The sequence below is a fragment of the Tursiops truncatus genome, chromosome 2, assembly GCF_011762595.2.
Source record: "Tursiops truncatus isolate mTurTru1 chromosome 2, mTurTru1.mat.Y, whole genome shotgun sequence".
Lineage (NCBI taxonomy): Eukaryota > Metazoa > Chordata > Mammalia > Artiodactyla > Delphinidae > Tursiops > Tursiops truncatus.
Genome location: NC_047035.1, coordinates 132,471,113 through 132,490,061, shown reverse-complemented (window position 1 = coordinate 132,490,061; position 18,949 = coordinate 132,471,113). Strand labels below are relative to the sequence as shown.

Genomic DNA, 18,949 nt, shown 5'->3' with positions numbered 1-18,949 from the left:
TTTAAGTCATTTTCCCCTCTGTCCTTCTAAATTTTTGAGTGAAGAAACTGGGTTTGTGTTCCATAAATTTTTTTCACAGCCTGGATTTTGCTCATTCCAGCTCCATGGCATCATTTAATATTTTCCTGAGAACACATTGTTTCCTTTACATTCACAGATAAGTGTAGAAGGTTGGTTAGACCCAGAATCCGTGTATTTCACAGAAGGCAGTCTATCATAGAAGGTTGTCTTCTTGTGATATTAGCAAATGTTGATGAGCATTGCCTAGATCATTAATTCATTAGGGATTACAAAGTGGTAATATTCAACTTTTGTTACTCCTTTGTTTATTAGGTGGAATACTTCTGTAAAAAGAAACTTCCCCACATCAATGAGGAACAGTTCATATAGGAAAGACAGAATAAATGCATGGTTCTTTCTGATTTTCGAATTTAAAATTTTTCATCTATTTACTGTTTTTTTAAATTGAAATACAGTTGTCCCTTGGTAACTACAGGGGTTTGGTTCCAGGGAGCCCCCTGGCCCTCCGCTCGGATACCAAAATCTATGGATCCTTAAGTTCCTTACATAAAATGGCAAAGTATAGTTGGCTCTCTGTATTTGCAGGTGTGGAACCTGTGGATGCGGATGGCTGACTGTACATTTGACATATAATGTTGTACAGTTTAAGGTGTGTAGCATGTTAATCTGATGCATTCATATATTTTAATCTGATGGCCATTGTGATAATTAGCCCCTCTATCACATTACATGATGATCCCTTCTTTTTAGTGGTTGGGATTGTTAAATCTAGTCTCTTAGCAAGGTTGATGATTATATAATACATTGTTGTTGTCTGTATTCACTGTACTGTGCATTAGATCTCTAGGGATTATTTACTACCCATTCCACGTTTGTACCCTTAAACATCTGTCCTATCCCCCACTCCCCGCCCCCTGGTAACCACTATTTTACTTTCAGTTTGGCTGTTTTAGATTCCACATATACATGATATCATACGTTACTTGTCTATCTCTGTCTGACTTATCTCACACAACATAGTGTGTTCAAGGTTCATCCATGTTGAATTTTTGACGTTTTCAAAAGAAAAAATGGATTATCTATCTTCCTTCAAAGGTTTGACCAATGAGACTTATTGGTACGATTTCAATATTTTTGTATGATTATTGATTCATCAATAAACATATTTATTTCTGTTTTATTCTGTTGCAGTTATTATCTATACTCATGGTCTAATGGTCCCAGTTTTAGCCAGTGGGAACTTGTTCAAGTTCTTTTGACAAAATCCAAGTTGTAGTTGATAGCTTCTTTGCTTTCTGGAATGATAAAATGCTCAGATTCGTCTCGTTCATTTCCTGCCCCAGAACTAGAGTCAGCCAAAAAGCTTCACATCCTGTTTCATTGGAAAATGATATTTGGAGGTCGCAGACGGCACTGGGGGTGCTCTTTGCAATTGCAGTGGACATTATTCACTGGTCTTTAAAGTGGACAGAGTTAGGAAATTTGTTTGTTTTTAAAGATAAAAATACATCATGAGTTTTGTCCAGTTAAATAGTACTACAGAAATTTTATTTGACCTTAATGAACTTATACCCATGCCAAAAATTCGACTTCTCAAGTGCACCAGCCTAATTCACACTACACACACAGTCTTAAAATAATGGTGCCAGGATTACCACTAGCAAGATGAAGAACAAAAACAGGTTAAGGTTTTTTAAAATAGTATATTTTTTTTTGTTTTTAAAGGTATATCCCACTAGAAATGGTAAGAGGCTTAAAGCACTTGAGATGGTTTTTCTTCTCTTTGGTTAGGTACTGACTGGATACAATTGTTTATTTACTTCATTTTAGTGGGTTTTTTTTTTTTTTTTTTGAGATTGGTTTGTTTAATTTTGTTCATGATTATTTATAAGATTTATAGAGTTCCGAAGGCAAAACTGCCATGCCTGGTATGTTCAGAGATATCTGGCTTCTATCCTTGTCTCCCCCATTCTAGTCCCTCTTTTCCTTAGGTAAGAATTACTTTTATATTTAAAAATCTTAATGTTTATCTTTCCTTTATTTTTTAATTTTTAAAATATAAGCAGATGTTAACTTTTCTTATTGCCTCCTTGTGCAAGTGGTAGCATGCTGTATGCATTTTTCTATACCTTACTTTTTTCACTTAGTGATGGGAATCGGCTGTGCTGGAGAGCACTCCATAGTAGTTTATAGAGACAGTCCTTTCTTTTTACAACTAAATAGTGGATCTGTAGCATAGTTTATTCAACTAGTCTCCTAGTGATGGACATTTGGATAGTTTCAAATACTTTTATAAATAGTGCTACGGTGAGAATCCTTGAGAATTCCTCTTTGAGATGGATTCCTAAAAGTGTGATTGCTAAAAGTGTAAAGAAATTTCACTACTCAGAAAAAAAGCAGTTCTAATATTTTCAAACTGGGATATAAAACATACTCGTTATGAACACTGTATTATGTAAAATACCCTTTTACAACAGTTTAAATGGATATGTAGCTTCTATCTTTTTTTTTTTTTTAAACATTTATTTACGTATTTATTTGGCTGTGCCGGGTCTTAGTTGCGGCATGAGGGATCTTTTAGTTGCAGCATGTGGGATCTTTTAGATGTGGCACGCAGGCTCTTAGTTGAGGCATGCAAGATCTAGTTCCCTCACCAGGGGTGGAACCCAGCCCGCCTGCATTGGGAGCGTGGAGTCTTGACTGCTGGACCACCAGGGAAGTCCCTGTAGCTTCTATCTTTGGTATATCTAATTTATTTAACTGATTTTCTAATTAGAGACAGCTTAATTTCCACTTTTATACTACAATAAAGACTGCTTCAGTGACAGTCATTGTTTATATAAAATACATATATGTAATATATGTTCTATGAATATATATATTTTGTTGCTATTATTTTCTTTTAATATTCCTGTGTTCATCCAGGTTGAAATAGCCAATAGAATGATTAATGGTCTGAATCTGACTGGAGATGTGTGAGGGTTCCTGGTTAGGTGGCAGGAGATATAAAATAAAGCATCCCTCCCTGCCTTTTTAACGCCCCCACCCACCGCCTCCCACCCTCAGTAACACTATTTCCTTTTATAATCTGCTGGTATCCCCAACTCTCTTTCTTTGAATCTAATAATATCATTATTATCTTAATTTGCAGATGGATTCTGACTAGAAATTACAAGGCTCTTGCCAAAGGAACAAGAGGCAGCACATCTGGTTTCCTTAATATTGTGATGGAACTGAAAAAGTGCTGCAACCACTGTTATCTCATTAAACCTCCCGAAGAAAACGAAAGGGAAAATGGACAGGAGATTCTTCTGGTGTGTGCTTACCTTGTTTGTAATTGCTTTCTTAAAGACACTTTAGTTTCTATAGATGCTTTTTATCAAAATGCTCCCTTTCCTCCTCGGTAATTTCAAGGAGCATCAAAAGAAGCTTTAAAAACAGGTGAGAAAAGTCAAATAGCTAGGAAAAATCTGGAAAGTATATTGTCACAGATACTAGGTAAAGGGCATTTTAGGAATTGCTTGTCAGCTAGATTGCAGAAGTCTTCCAAAAGCTTAAAGATGATTTTAAAAATATGAACTCTTATTAGAGAAGAAGGGCAGATTGAAGTATGCTTTTGAACATGATGATTAGAATGTCTTTTCAATCTTCAGTCCTTGATCAGGAGCAGTGGGAAGCTGATTCTATTAGATAAACTGTTGACAAGACTTCGAGAAAGAGGGAACAGAGTCCTTATCTTCTCTCAGATGGTGAGAATGTTGGATATCCTGGCTGAGTACCTGACTATTAAGCACTATCCTTTCCAGGTGAGGATGCTTGGTACTTGGGGTCTCTCCCTTCCTCCTTTCCTCCCTCCCTCCCTCTAGGTTGTATGCTTTGCTTGGTAAATTATCCTGAAGGAGAAAACAAGAGTTTTCTTGTTTCAAACAAATTGAGATTAAGGTTCCAGGCGGGTCTTAATTTTTACTTCCATGCCTTTAGGCTACCCTGTAATGAACAAGATCATGGGAGATTATTCTTTTTTGGTGGGTGAGGGATGGGGATAGAAGTGTTGTTAGATGGTATCTTACATCTCTGAGCCTGTGGTAAAAGTAGCGAGGAAGGAAGTGTGAACCTGATGACAGAAGCCCAAATCCTAAGAAAGAAAGAAAAAGAGAGGTGACAGTGTTTTATATTTCACCCCAAAGGAAGCTGACCCTGGCCGTGAGGCTGGGGAACTCAGGAGAAGAGTATACTTGAAACCTTGCTCGTCCCTGAATATACTTTGCAGAATTATAATTTTGGGTTTTTGTCTTCATTCATTAATCTCTTGTAAGATGAGAAAAATAAGGGGGAAAAAGTTTCTTCAGCATAATATTTTTCTACGTGTTAGACAATGGGAAACTTATCTCTGATTTATTTATAGATGTGTGCAATTTACCTTGACTTTTGGCCTAATATTTTTATAATGCCTTGATTTTTTTAAAAAATTAATTTTATTTTTGGCTGTGTTGGGTCTTTGTTGCTGCACGCAGGCTTTCTCTAGTTGCGCCGAGCGGGGGCTACTCTTCGTTGCGGTGCGTAGGTCTCTCATTGCAGTGGCTTCTCTTGTTGCGGAGCACAGGCTCTAGGTGCACAGGCTTCAGTAGTTGTGGCACATGGGCTCAGTAGTTGTGGCCTGTGGGCTCTAGAGTGCAGGCTCAATAGTTGTGGCACACGGGCTTAGTTGCTCTGCAGCATGTGGGATCTTTATGGACCAGGGCTCGAACCCGTGTCCCCTGCGTTGGCAGGTGGATTCTTAACCACTGTGCCACCAGGGAAGCCCTGCCTTGCATTAAATAAACTTTTTCTTTAATTTTGGATGGACTCATGCAGTTATGCTGATACTGAAGATACTTGAAGGCAGTGATTCTCTCTAAGAAGGCCAAGCTTTAAAACTCAGTAACAGGTTTTCTTTCAGCATACCCTGAAAGGCGTTGTTATATCCACAATACTTTGTGTGGTCTTTCAGCAGTTGTCTTAGAATATAGTTAAATACCGTGGTTGTTACCAAAAATAGCACAGTACAGAGAGTCAGTGATCTCTCAGTACATCTGACCCCTGGGAGCTTTCAGGTCTAGCTCATCATTTGGGTATCAAGTAAAATAAGAATATGTTACTTTTCTCTCTAGGGAATGAGTAGTCTGGTGTCTACTCAGGTTATCATGCCTAATGTCTTCTCTTAGAATATTGAAAAGAGGGCATTTGGGTTTTCTCATTTCAAATACTGGTTGTGAACCTGCCATTTAGACTTATCTTTGGGTCAAGGCTCTCAGTAGAGTTGGTAGTCAGAAAGAAGAAAGGGGGTTCCCATGTGTGATTCTACCTGTGATCAGGTGGCTCTGGGTTTGGTGGACAGAGTGCTGAGCTGTAGGTCCTTCCACAGACTCCACCCCTCCCCTGTCACTGATCACTGGTCAGCTGACATCTGCCTGGTCAGTTTTGCCTTCGGTAAAATGAGGTAGTTTATCTCAAGTGGTGATTAAGGGGAAGTAATATGAAAATGATTTTAAAGAGTCCGAAATGCTTTATATATAGCATACAAGTAGGAATTCTTCAGTATTTACATATCATATGGTTTCTCTGTGGTGACATTGTTTTGGACCTAGAATTGACATATAGTCTAATGTAAGAATTGTATGTGCTAGTAAATGCCAGAGGCTCTCTTGAAGATACATTTTGGCTGTTTGAACACTTTGCTCTGATTTTAGAGTGTAATTTTCAGAAAAGCTGGGATACATGACTCACTTAATTTTAACATTTTCAATATTATGGGAAAATGTTTTCCAAACAAAATTATGTAAATAATTTTTTGGTTTATGGAGCACTTAATAACAGGGCAACTTTTAGCCATGTAGCTAAGGAGCACCATTTTCCTGCAGGAGCTAATTATGAGGTGACCAGTGGTACTATTTCCTAATCTCTTTGGTACGCACAGATGTAGAAGCAGACAAAGCCTCTAAGCACAGCTTGGGTTGCCACCTTTCTCCTTATGTCCTGGTGGCCATTCTGATCCTTGGATAAACCTAGATGGCCCTTAGAATCAGAAGCTTCTGACCTTGAGTTTGTAACCGGAGAGCTTGGGGCAAAGTTGGGTGTGCTGCTGAAGCACAGCCCCTGGACAGCACTTTGCCAGTGTGTTCCGGTTATTTTTACTCAGTGGGTGTTGGAGTGATGAAGGTTACAAGTCTGGTGTTCTATTTTGAGTGTAGCTGATCTTCCTACCTTATGATTTTCTTATGGTTTATTTTTACAGCGTCTGGATGGTTCCATCAAGGGAGAAATCCGAAAACAGGCACTGGACCACTTCAATGCAGATGGGTCTGAGGTATAGCATGCATGGCTTTGTTATTTGGGCAGCTTGGGCTCTGTATCAAGGGGAAAGCCTTTCTAGCTTAATGTATTCTGTTTCAGAAACATTTCACAGTGCAGCTCTCCTACCTGATAAGGGAAGGAGAAATCACTAAAGATGCCTCTTAATTTTGTTGTTTGTCAATCCAGAAAAGCATACGCATGCTTGTTTATCTCCCCTGGTCTGGATTAATGACAGAGTAGTTCCGGTATCAACTGAGGGTTCTCTGGTGGCTTTCAGATGCCAAATTTCTGGGCCTAGAAGAACCGCAAGGCGAGGGTTGGGGAGGGCTGGCTGGTAGGATTAATTTTGACATGTATGTTACATCAGAAGGTTCTAATCTATACTTTTTTTGCTGACTTGAGTCTTAAAAAGTATGTTTGCTATGTCTCAGATTTGTTGGACCCCGGCAGGATGTGGCTTAATTCCCTTGCTTGAGCTAATAGCAACATTGGTTAATCTGTTAAGTATCCAACTTGAATTTGGCATTATAAAGTATTTTGTTTTTAAGGTACATGTGGAAGAGTACTTAGGACAAGTTAGAAACCGTGGTAACCTTGTAATTTGTGCATATCAAACTGTTAAATACCATGGGATGTGAGAGAAGAGGCGAAAAGAAGTTTAGTGTAAGTAAGGCTATAGTGGTGTGAGGAGTTAAGAAAGCTGTGGTGAGGGCCAGAGGTAGAACTAGAAGTGTTTTGGAGAGAACGTTAGAGCTTCTGAAGTCTGGGCCCCTATTCTCTATAAATAGACCAGGCTTAACTTTCTGCTTTCTCAAGAGCTTTGAACACTCTTAATGTCTGTCTTTCAGTCCAGAATGGTATGACTCCTGCCCCTTGAATAGCACATAAGCCTAGTTAGACTATGGTATTCTGCCTATTTCTCCAGCCTAAAATTTTAGTTCTCCTTGAGGAATTTTGGGCACTAATCTCTTCAGAACCAAGGCTCTGAATGGTCAAGGAGAAGAGGAATGTAATTACTAAAAACACTGATAACCATCTAATTCCATCTTCCTCTCTCTCCTCCCTATTTTCTCAACTGTAAAAGCACCACGATGCCCTACTTCATAATCCTGCTGTGACGACTAAGTGCCATGCTCCACACACAGCACTGAGCGCAGGGCCTGGTACACAACAAGCACCCCATCAGTGTTACCTGTTTCTCTTCTTCAGTATTTGTTGAGATTGGTTTTGTGGTCCCTACTATTAGTTTAAAACACAGTGTGAGTTGAATGTTTCATATCGCCCTTTCTCAAGAAAAAGCTAAAGTGGCTTTCTTCATAGTTCTGTTGATTCCCCTGTCCGATGGCTAGATATAGAATAGAGATTCCTTACCATTTTCTGCAACTCTGAGTTTTCTTTTAATTAATTTAAAAAATTACTTTATTACTGGGGGAAAGTAATATAAACACATTTAGAAATTTTGGAAGATGGTGAAGAGTACAAAGAAGAAATACTATACAAAGAAGAAAACTTCCATCCCAGAGAAAGCTTGCTATTCACATTATTTGGGTGCATTTCCATTCATCCTGGAAGAAACCCTTTGTTTCTTTCTATGTTTGCCCAATTGGGATCATGCTGCATATAGTTTTGTGCTCGCCTTTCATTCAAAATTCTACTCTGAGCATTTTCCCGTGTCATTAAATATTTTAAAAAACTAATTTCTAATATTTTCTCATGCCTGTTCCATCATTTATTTGACCATTTTATTGTTCTCAGATGTTTAGCTAGGATATGAGCATATAAAAAAGATTTTTGATACATTTTGCTAAATCACTCTTTCCAAACAATTTATATTCATAATGTTTATGTATGAATATTTCCATTTTACCATTTGATAATAGGCACAAATATCTTAATATAATTCATATTGTCTTTGATAAAGAGTGACATTGAAAATATTTCTTACGATCATTCAGACCCCAGATTTCATTTAAGTTTTAGGTGTCTCATTCTCAAGTGTTTACCTGCAGGCTTCTCTTCAGAGTGTGGTGTTGCTTGGTATCTCCACCAAGGCTCACAGACTATGCTTCAACCCCCCTGTTAATCAGTTCTTTATTGGAATTGTTTAAAGCTCTTGTGAGACAGCTCTCTCCATTTTTATTTCTACGGCATAATGTTGGTGAATGTGACTGTTATTTAGAATGTGGAGACCTTTTCATTGCATCTGTGTATATGTGTTAAATACACCCATTTATCAAAATGTAACTCAGAACTACCAGTTTTTGAGTGCCATTTCCAATGCCAGAAAGGTGTCAGTCTTTGATACATGACCAAATTCCCTGGAAATAGAAATGTTTGGCTTTGGTTTTCTCTGGCTCAGAGTTTATTCTCTGCCTCCTGCCCATTTTTTTTCTGAGCACTCAGATGCAGGCTGGTGTACTGTTCCTGCCCAGTCTCTATTATCATTGCTATGGCAACTGGAATATGTCAGTGCCTGGGTCTTTCCCACACACTGCTGTTTGGCCACACCTGCTCTGGTTTTCTTTGTGCATGTTCTGTGGTGATTGAGGATCCTGTGCTGTCCAGTGGTTCAGTCATGTGATCTCTTAGTACAGTGTTTCTGTATTCCTCACCAGCCTAACAAATGAATGGACATTTACCCAATAAAGTCTCCTTGCTCATACTGACTGCCTTACATGGCATAATCCACCTTTACCCAGGAAATAAGTATCTAAGCAACTTGCTGAAACGATCCTCATGATAATTAAGTTTGTCTGGTTTCTGTTAACTGCTTGTATACTAGTTTTAGCCAGGAGAGAACACCAATTCTTTTGCTTCTGTTGCCTTATCAGATTCTACTTTACTCCTTAGTTCATTGCACTGACTCTTACCTCTTAATCAAATGAAAATTCACTCTGCCATCAAGTCCCTGACATTCTTGTAGCCTCCATAAAGTTTGTCCATCATATCTCACTTTTCTTCACACCTGCAGGGGTTTCCAGGTATAAGGGCTTATTGGACTGTGAAACTGTTTCTGAGAAGGCCACTGCATAAAGTAGTATATTGCATTGTGTACAGGACTTCTGTTTCCTGCTCTCGACACGGGCTGGTGGCCTGGGAATCAATTTGGCTTCAGCGGACACAGTTGTCATCTTTGATTCTGACTGGAACCCCCAGAACGACTTGCAGGCACAAGCCCGAGCCCACAGAATTGGTCAGAAGAAGCAGGTCAGTGGAGAGGGGCCTCTAGATATGGCTTGGAGGGGAGGGGGCAGGGGAGGTTATTCAGCCCTTTCAGGATGTTTGTAAAATGCTTTTTTTTTTTTTTTTTTCCTGTTTTGTCTTCATTTCCCCAAGGGTAGATGTTTGTTTGTTAATTAGTACAGAGAAGCTGTCTTTGGGGCTGAGATGAGCTTATAGATATGAAACTATTCTCTTTTGCTGTTTGAAAAGTATATCACCAGTAACTTTCTGGCTTACTCAAAGATATTTGATGAATAGACTTAGAATTGAAATTTTCCATCTATTTTATTACGGAAAAGTTGTTAAAATATTCTAACATTGTTCAAGATGGTCTACTTTTATTACACACGAACAGTATTAGCTCTGTGGTATGTTGGAAACGTACACACTTGTTTCCTTCGTAGATGAATTTCAAAGTCTGCTCTAGTACTGGGTACCTCTTTAAGTTTCATATGTGGCCAAAGATTCAGTTTCAATGAGACAGATCATTCTTTAGCAGCATTTTTATTGTTAGAACAAGGCTATAATAATTCCTTAGGGGCTATTTTATTTAAGAATGTAACGTGCTGCAAATAGTAAAAATATTGCATGTACAATACTTAAGTTGTCTGCTTGGATGGATGGCTTACAAGTGATATGCCATAGCAGAGAACAAATATTTTTTTATTTTCCCCCTTGGTTTTAGGCAGAGGTAACTTTTTTGTATGTGTGATCAGGCATAAGCATAACATTTCCTTTTCCTACAGGTAAATATTTACCGCTTGGTTACAAAGGGGACCGTGGAGGAAGAGATCATAGAACGGGCCAAAAAGAAGATGGTATTGGACCATCTGGTGATTCAGCGCATGGATACCACTGGCCGGACAGTTCTGGAAAACAACTCTGGAAGGTCCAAGTAAGTGCCAGAAAGATGGGAGAGGTAGCAGAGTCAATTTTATGTCAACATTTGGTATAATTCATTTTTCTAATAGGATGCTTTACAACAGACATTAATCTATTAATTACCTGGAAAAGGCCAAGCCAAAATTGCAAGAAGATGGCATTTTCATTTTATTTTGCTCCCCCTGTTTCTCCTTCTTCTTCGGGTTCTTTTTTTTTTTTCCATATCAGCTCTTTTCTTATGTGCCCTCTCTCTTTCTTTCCTGCCCTCCTCTCTTGCCTTTTGCTTTTGGCTCTGCCTGTGACATATGACACAGCAGCAGCAGTGGCAGCTGTGTGCTCCCCATTGGGCTTTCATCCTGGCACAGTGTTGCCTTGGACTTTTCAGCAGTGAGAATGCACCAGATTGAATTGGTATCTATTTCTTGGTAAAAAAGTTTGTGTGGAGATTATCTTTCCTATTGAAAACAGAAGGCTATAAAAGGAAAGTAGTTAAGTTTTAGTTGGCTTTATTTGGAAACACAACTATTTCTCTTAGAGAGTTTACATTTTGACCAAATTGTTGAGTATCTTCTGAGGCAGTCCTGCAACTTATGTTACAGGTGAGATCAAATGAGCCCTTCCTAATTAGATGATGATAATTTTCCATTAAAGAGGAAACTAGGCAGAAAAAGCTTGTTCTTTTAGTTTGGACCAGAGATGAGGAGTTTGAAAATTCATGGTGAATGATAGCTTTCTGAGTCAAAGGACAAAGAGAGAACTCCCTTCTCTCATGTTGCTAATTATCTTTCTTGCTTAACCATGTAACAGATGAATCAACAGGAAAATAATTGATTTCTTAATCTTTTGTTAGGTTAGGTTTACCACTGCAGACTCATCCTGTGGATTAAAAAACATGAAATATTTGTGAGATCATTTTTCTTGTGGCAGAATTTATATCTTCACCAGTAATTTGACCTCTTTATGAAAAATAGATATTTAGAACTCCATAGAGGTTATCTGACATTCCTAAAAGATTACAACTACATTTTATTTCTGCAGTTCAAATCCTTTTAATAAAGAAGAGCTGACAGCGATTTTGAAATTTGGAGCGGAGGATCTCTTCAAAGAACTCGAAGGGGAGGAATCAGAGCCTCAGGTAGTCAACAATAAGGGAAAAAAATTTCTTGATAAGTATCATCTGTGAGAGTCTGAAATTTTCTGGAAGCGATTCTGAGTCTGAGGCTTTTATAAGGAAATAGTAGTTACTTGCAGAACATAGTTTCTCTTTTTTTCTTACAGGGCTAAAAGCTCTTACTAAATTGACTAGGAAAGAATGAGAAAAGCATTTGAGAATTTTGTCTTTGGTCTTTTTTATTCCAATTTTATTTCTCATAATTTCTGAAGTTTCATCTTATCATTTGTATAAATAGTAGTTTGAAACATTAGATGTAAAGGACATGAAACTGAGAGTGTGAAAGAAAATGGAATATCAGAGAAGAGAGTCGGTTTATTTGCACCAGTCATTTTCAGTAAATGCTTACCACTGCTTGCCTTTTTACCATGTTTGTGTTGCTCCTGTTCTTTTAGGAAATGGATATAGATGAAATTTTGCGCTTGGCTGAAACCAGAGAGAATGAAGTCTCAACAAGTGCAACAGATGAGCTTCTGTCACAATTTAAGGTATGAAAATCATTGTCTGAGAAAGTCTTTGGCATTGATTCATGAACCAAAAATAAGTAATGCCTGTCAGTACTTTCTGGGTGCAAGGGACTCTGCTTTTCTATTTACCGAAGTTGACTCATACCCCTCAAAATCATTCTCTAGAGTTCCAAGTATGACGTGGGTATAGACCACATAGTCCTCCCCATAGGGGTCACCACTGAAGCGGTCCATCCTGCCCAGATTCAGTGGGTAGAGGAAAAGAAGTCGCTGTGACAAGGGCTGAGAATAAGCTGTCAGTGGGATAGGTGGAGAACTTGGTAGTGTGGAGCTCTGGGAGGGGTGGAGAGGTTGTGGGAGAGACATTAATAGAATCATAAGAAAGAGAGGTCAAAGGTATGAAAATCGAAGGTGACAGTTGGGAAGCTCTTGACTTGGTGGGATTTTTTTTTTAAGGACAGTTGTGGGGTAGTTAGTGGTATTTGATAGAAAATTAAGTGAGATCAGGACTAAATGCAGAAGCTGCGCACCTGATGAGTAGGAGATGACAGCATTGAGTATAGACATTATTAAAAAGCTTAGTGAAGAGAACAGTGAAAGTAATTTATGAGGATAGAAGGATCAAGCAAGGCAAAGTTTTTTAAAGGTGTTACCACGTTTCTAGGTTGAGGAAAGAAATTGAGAATAGGGAAATACTGAAGGTGCTAAGGAAAGAAGGAATATTTGGTTGCACATTGCCCAGGAGGAGACTGGAACAGATATAATCAAAAGCACAGATGGAGGAACTGGCCTTTGAAAGAAAAAGGAAAGTATACACTTCAGGAAATAGAGGGGAGAGAAGATGTAGGAGTTCCAACTGGTGACCTTAATTACCAGTAAATTAAGTGAGGTGTTAGCTGAGAAGTGGAAAAGATTTGGGATAGTCCCATCCAGGGGCCAGGAGTTGCCAGGAGGAACTTGGTTTAGGGTGTAGAGCTGAATTTAGAAGATGGGGCTTCACATTAGAGCCAGTCAGCAGGATCATATGACTTGCTCCAGAAATACTTGAGGTCAGAGAAGTTGAATCAGTTGGCCATCCCAAGGTGGGAGAATTGGCTTGGGAGGCATCGAAGAGTCATCAAAGTGGCAAAAGTTTCCCAGATTCCAGTGAGAACGTGGTTGAATGGATTCATCATGGTTTGGTTCCATGCGTGTTAGAGAAGCAGGGAAGACCTGGAGGTTACATTGATGGTTATGTGTGGTAGACCCGTAAGGGCTGAGGAAGAAGTGTTTGAAAGGAAGCATTATTTTGTGATGAAGTCCAAGGTTGGCCACAGGTAGAAGTTGTCTTAGTGGAAGAAAAAGGAAGGAGTTGAGTGGATCACAGAGCTCTAGGATCAGAGTTAATGTGTCTGTGGATGCAGAGGATGGAGGTGAATTGTTAGTGTTTCAACTGGATTTCACTTCTATGGCTACTGCTTCCTTCTTAAACAGATGTAATCTTCATGATGGTGTCCTGGTCTAAATATATTAAATATTTGATATGAAATAAATGGAATATTCTTCCAGGTTTGTTTCAGTTTTTTGCATTTTGTGTTCTTGTTTTTATTCCTAAGACTAATATGCAGTTTTGAGCATATGAAATTCTTACAGACATTTAGCTTCTATACTTCTGATAAAAATGAATAAGGTAACCAATAGCTACTGCTTTGAGTTATGGGTTGTTTCAAATGAGCTCTATTCAGTAGCGATTTATAATGTATAGGACTGTAAGTTTGTAATGGATTAGTATTAGGTTTTCAAATGTTATAATCTAAATAAATCTAAAATTTCTAATTAGTACATTAGAAAGTATGTATGATTTAACAGCAAATCTTTCAATAAAACTTATAAGGCAGTTTGTAGCTTTATATCTTTCCCTGTTTTTCTGTAAAATTTCTGATGAACTTTAGGATTTGGCAAGTAGATTTTGTTGAGGGGGGCGATAAGGGAGAGATGAGTAGAAAATTGATTATTTGATTATGTAATATCACAGGAGTCCTATTATCATTCATAGCATGTTAAATTAAAAACAGTGCTTGAGTTGGTGTGTTAGTAGATGGTGTTTGGGAAATAGGGAAATGTCAGACAATGGGTTGTCCATTTGTTTTAAGGTTGCCAACTTCGCAACAATGGAGGATGAAGAAGAACTAGAAGAGCGTCCTCACAAGGACTGGGATGAGATCATTCCAGAGGAGCAAAGGAAGAAAGTAGAGGAGGAAGAGCGGCAGAAAGAGCTGGAAGAAATTTATATGTTGCCTCGAATTCGGAGTTCCACTAAAAAGGTGAACAAGTAACATGAAAGATATGGAAGTATTGATACTTCTTATTTTGTTCACCTTATGTTGTTGTCCGGATGTGTGGAGGGTTCCAGGGTAGAGTTATAGGAAACCTAGCAGAGGGAAATGGAAAAATGCACAAGGCTCACGTGCATACCTATGAGCCATTTGATCTTTGCAGATTGGCTCTTTGTGAGATGGCTGGACAGGATTTGAGTTTGACAGAAGTTTACATTTTGCCCTTGAGATTAGAACCAGTAAGTCTAAGAGTTTGGTTCTAATGGGCAAGGCCTTTGCCTTTCAGAGTCAAACCTCTTTTCACCTTTAAGTGTTTGTTTATAGCACTTGGCATAAATACTTAGTAAGAGATTATATAAAGGTGCTTCAGTTTACAAAGCTCTATCATAGGCACTATCTAATTTGATTTTTGCAACAACATTTAAGTAGATAGACTGTTTTATTACCCAGTTGTTGGAGATAACAGACTCAGGTTTGTCTGAGATCCTAGTAAATCAGTATTAGCTAATAGTAGCTATCATTGAGTATTCCCTGTATGTCAGGCATAAGTTAATGCTTTTCCACTTACTGACTCATTTAATTCGTATGAAAACCCTGTATTATAGGTGCTATTGTCCCCATTTTACAAATGGAAAACAAAGGCATGAAGAAGTAAAGTAATTTGCCCAAGGAAGTAAGCATGAAGCCACAATCCAAATATTTTTATTCCAGTTTACTTAATGACATTACAGTATGTCTCTGGCAGAATGACTGTCCCAAGCAGGTCTTCTTTCATCACATGCCATCTGCCTCCTTCTTTCTTAAAGGGAAATTGACTTGCATGATACGATGGGAAGTTCTGAGTATTAAGGAGTTAAGATGGGCTGGTCTTAGTCCTTGGATCTTTTGGACCTGGCACTTGCTACAATGTGACTTTGCCTTTTCAGGCTCAGGCAAATGACAGTGACTCTGATACTGAGTCTAAGAGGCAGGCCCAGAGATCCTCTGCCTCTGAGAGTGAGACAGATGACTCTGATGACGACAAGAAGCCCAAGCGCAGAGGGCGCCCCCGAAGTGTGCGGAAGGACCTCGTGGAGGGATTCACTGATGCCGAGATCCGGAGGTTAGTGGGGGCTCTGCTCTCCTTCCCCCTCACATTTGGAAGGACATGCTGTAAGCCTCAGGTTGATGGATCCCTGACATTGATGACAGGGAGGTCAGAGGAAGGCAAGGGGGACTGAGTCATGCTCCAAGGCCCCAGGATGATTCTCCCTTCTCCAAGGTTTTCCTCAGTTGAGCTCTTTCTTTTTGTTTACTTCTTGTTCTGGGTTCTGAACATTTCACAAAGAAAGTCCAGCCAAGAGGAAAGAGGCTGTTGGAGGTAAACTTGGGCTGAAACTTTCTTTTTTGTTTTTATTGAAGAATATGAATAAATACATACATACATATGTATCAATGTGTATAAAAGAAATGGTATAAATATAAAAAATTAAAGTAGTACAGATAACCCCAGTTTACTTTCCATCAGTGTTAGTGCTGGTATCAGTTTGGTTTATTGGTATATACAACATACTGTTCTGCAGCTTCTTGTCACTTATAACCAATTTTAGGCATCTTTCTATGTCAGTACTTACTACACATTTGTTGGTGTCTGATTCACACCCCTTTTCCCTCCAGAAAAATCTAAAATTATTGCTTCCAAACCACTTTTCCCCTAGCTGCCATGTTATTTTTTTAAAAAGCTGAAGAAAGTAGAAAATATGAAAATGATTAACTTTATGATCTAACCCAAATTTTAACTGTTATCAAATAGTCCTTTTAGGTCAGTATTTGATATCACAGGGTCTTTGTTTCCCACTAAATGTTATACCTGTTCTTTTATTCTTTCTTTGTTTAATTTATTATGGAAAAATGTAAATGTATACAAACATTGATAGAATATTAGCGCACCCCCTCCCCGGGTATTATTTTAACCATTATGAGTTTGTAGTCAATCTTGTGTGTGTGCCATATTTCTATTTTCCCCTACCCTCAGTGTTATTTTGAGAAGAATGTATATTCTGCTGCAGTTGAGTGGAGTGTCCTATAGATGTGTTTTAAGTCTATTTGGTTTACTATTGTTCAGATCTTCCATTTCCTTATTGATCTTCTGCCTGATCTATCCATTATTGGAAATGGGGTATTGAAGGCTCTATTATTGCTGTATTGTTTACTTCTCCCTTCTGTTCTGTCAGTTTCTGCTTCATATGTTTTGGGCCTCTGCTGTTAGGTGTGTATGCTTTATAATCTGTTGTCTTGATGAATTGACCGTTTTCTCATTATAAAATGTCCTTCTTTGTCTCTAGTAACAATTTATGTCTTAAAGTTTATAACTTGGTTAGATATTAGTGTAGACACTCCAACTCTCTTTTGGTATTGTATGTGCAGTATCTGTTTCCTTTTTTATTTCAATCTATGTGTGTCTTTGAATCTAGCTTGCAACTCTTGTATGTAGTATATAGTTAGATGTTTTTCAAAAATCCATTCTATTGCTCTCTTCCTTTTGATTGAAGTCTTTAAACCATTTACATTTAAAGCAGTTACTTATAAGATAGAATTTATGTCTGCATTTTGCTGTTCATTTTTTATGTCTTGGGTCTTCTTTGTTCCTTTATTCCCCCATTACTGCCTTCTTTTATATTACATATTTTTTAGTATACTATTTTAATTCTCTTGTTTCTTTTATATTTTAAAAGTTATTTTCTTAGTGGTTTCCCTGGAGATTATAATTTTTTTTTAATAAATTTATTTATTTTTGGCTATGTTGGGTCTTGGTTTCTGTGCGAGGGCTGTCTCCAGTTGCGGCGAGCAGGGGCCACTCTTCATCGCAGTGCGCGGGCCTCTCACTGTCGTGGCCTCTCTTGTTGAGGAGCACAGGCTCCAGACGCACAGGCTCAGTAGTTGTGGCTCACAGGCCTAGTTGCTCCGCGGCATGTGGAATCTTCCCAGACCAGGGCTCGAACCCGTGTCCCCTGCATTAGCAGGGAGATTCTCAACCACTGCGCCACCAGGGAAGCCCCCTGGAGATTATAATTTAATGTTTTAACTTAGAAGAGTTTAGTTTGGACTAATACCACCTTAATTTCAGTGGTATTCTAAAACTTTACTCCAGTTTAGGTACGTTTCTTCCCCCTCTTTTGTGCTTTTATTGTCACACAGATTATATCTTTAAACTTTATAAGCCCACCAACACAGTTATATAATTATCGCCTTATGCAGTTGATAGTTAAAATCATTTAGGAGAAGAAAAGAGTTACTGACAAAAATACATATACACTGTCTTTTTATCTACTTACTCAGGTATCCTCCTGAGGCTCTTATTTATTCATGTGGATTTGAGTTATTGTTTCATGTCTTTTCATTTCTGCCCAGAGTACTCTCTTTAGTATTTCTTTCAGGGCAGGTCTGCTAGCAACAAATTCTGTCTTTTTATTTATCTAGGAATGTCTTAATTTCTCCTGTGTTTTTGAAGGCTAGTCTTTATTCTTTTTCTGTCTTTCACATTGGATAATCTCAGTTGACCTATCTTTTTTTTTTTTTTAAATGCATCTCTTGTTGTTTTTTTTTTTTTTAATTTATTTTTGGCTGTGTTTTGTCTTCGTTGCAGCAAGCAAGGGCTACTCTTTTTTTTTTTTAATTAATTAATTAATTTATCTTTGGCTGTGTTGGGTCTTCGTTTCTGTGCGAGGGCTTTCTTTAGTTGCGGCGAGCAGGGGCCACTCTTCATTGCGGTGCACAGGCCTCTCACTGTCGCAGCCTCTCTTGTTTTGGAGCACAGGCTCCAAATGCGCAGGCTCAGTAGTTGTGGCTCACGGGCCCAGTTGCTCCGTGGCATGTGGGATCTTCCCAGACCAGGGCTCAAACCCATGTCCCCTGCATTGGCAGGCAGGTTCTCAACCACTGCACCACCAGGGAAGGAGGGCTACTCTTCATTGCAGTGCGTGGGCTTCTCATTGCGGTGGCTTGTTGCAGGGCACGGGCTCTAGGTGCGCGGGCTTCAGTAGTTGCAGCATGTGGGCTCAGTGGTTGTGGCACGCGGACCCTAGAGCACATGGGCTTCAGTAGTTGCGGCGCACGAGCTTAGTTGTTCCTCAGCATGTGGGATCTTCCCAGACCAGGGATCAAACCTGTGTCCCCTCTATTGGCAGGCAGATTCTTAACCACTGTGCCACCAGAGAAGTAAATCCCTCAGTTGACCTATCTTTTAACTGATTTTTTTTCTTCTGCTAATTCATATCTAATCCTGAGCCTCTCTAGTGATTTTTTTCATCTTAGTTATTGTACTTTTCAGCTCCAGAATTTATATTTGACTCCTTTATATAATTTCTGTCTCTGTTGATATTCTCCATTTGGTGATATATTATTCTCAAATTTTCTTTTAATTCGTCAGACATGGATTCCTTTAGTTCTTGTATATTTTTATAATAGTTGATTAAAACCTTTGTCTAATAAGTTCAACTTCTGGACTTCCTCAGGGTCTATTTCCATTGAAAACCATCTTCTTCCCTGTATAGGGACCA

General features: G+C 38.7%; 1 protein-coding gene across 4 annotated transcripts in view; it reads left to right on the top strand.

The window, feature by feature from the left end:
• Positions 1 to 18,949, top strand: part of CHD2 (chromodomain helicase DNA binding protein 2) — a 127,715-nt gene that overhangs the window by 63,952 nt on the left and 44,814 nt on the right. For all 4 annotated transcript variants that reach the window (XM_019945654.3, XM_019945653.3, XM_019945655.3 and 1 more), the window contains 9 exons: positions 3,173 to 3,335; positions 3,675 to 3,827; positions 6,296 to 6,367; positions 9,412 to 9,561; positions 10,323 to 10,471; positions 11,497 to 11,593; positions 12,025 to 12,117; positions 14,229 to 14,399; positions 15,338 to 15,513. In XM_019945654.3, the coding sequence (XP_019801213.1) occupies positions 3,173 to 3,335; positions 3,675 to 3,827; positions 6,296 to 6,367; positions 9,412 to 9,561; positions 10,323 to 10,471; positions 11,497 to 11,593; positions 12,025 to 12,117; positions 14,229 to 14,399; positions 15,338 to 15,513 (1,224 nt within the window). The remainder of the gene's footprint in view (positions 1 to 3,172; positions 3,336 to 3,674; positions 3,828 to 6,295; positions 6,368 to 9,411; positions 9,562 to 10,322; positions 10,472 to 11,496; positions 11,594 to 12,024; positions 12,118 to 14,228; positions 14,400 to 15,337; positions 15,514 to 18,949) is intronic.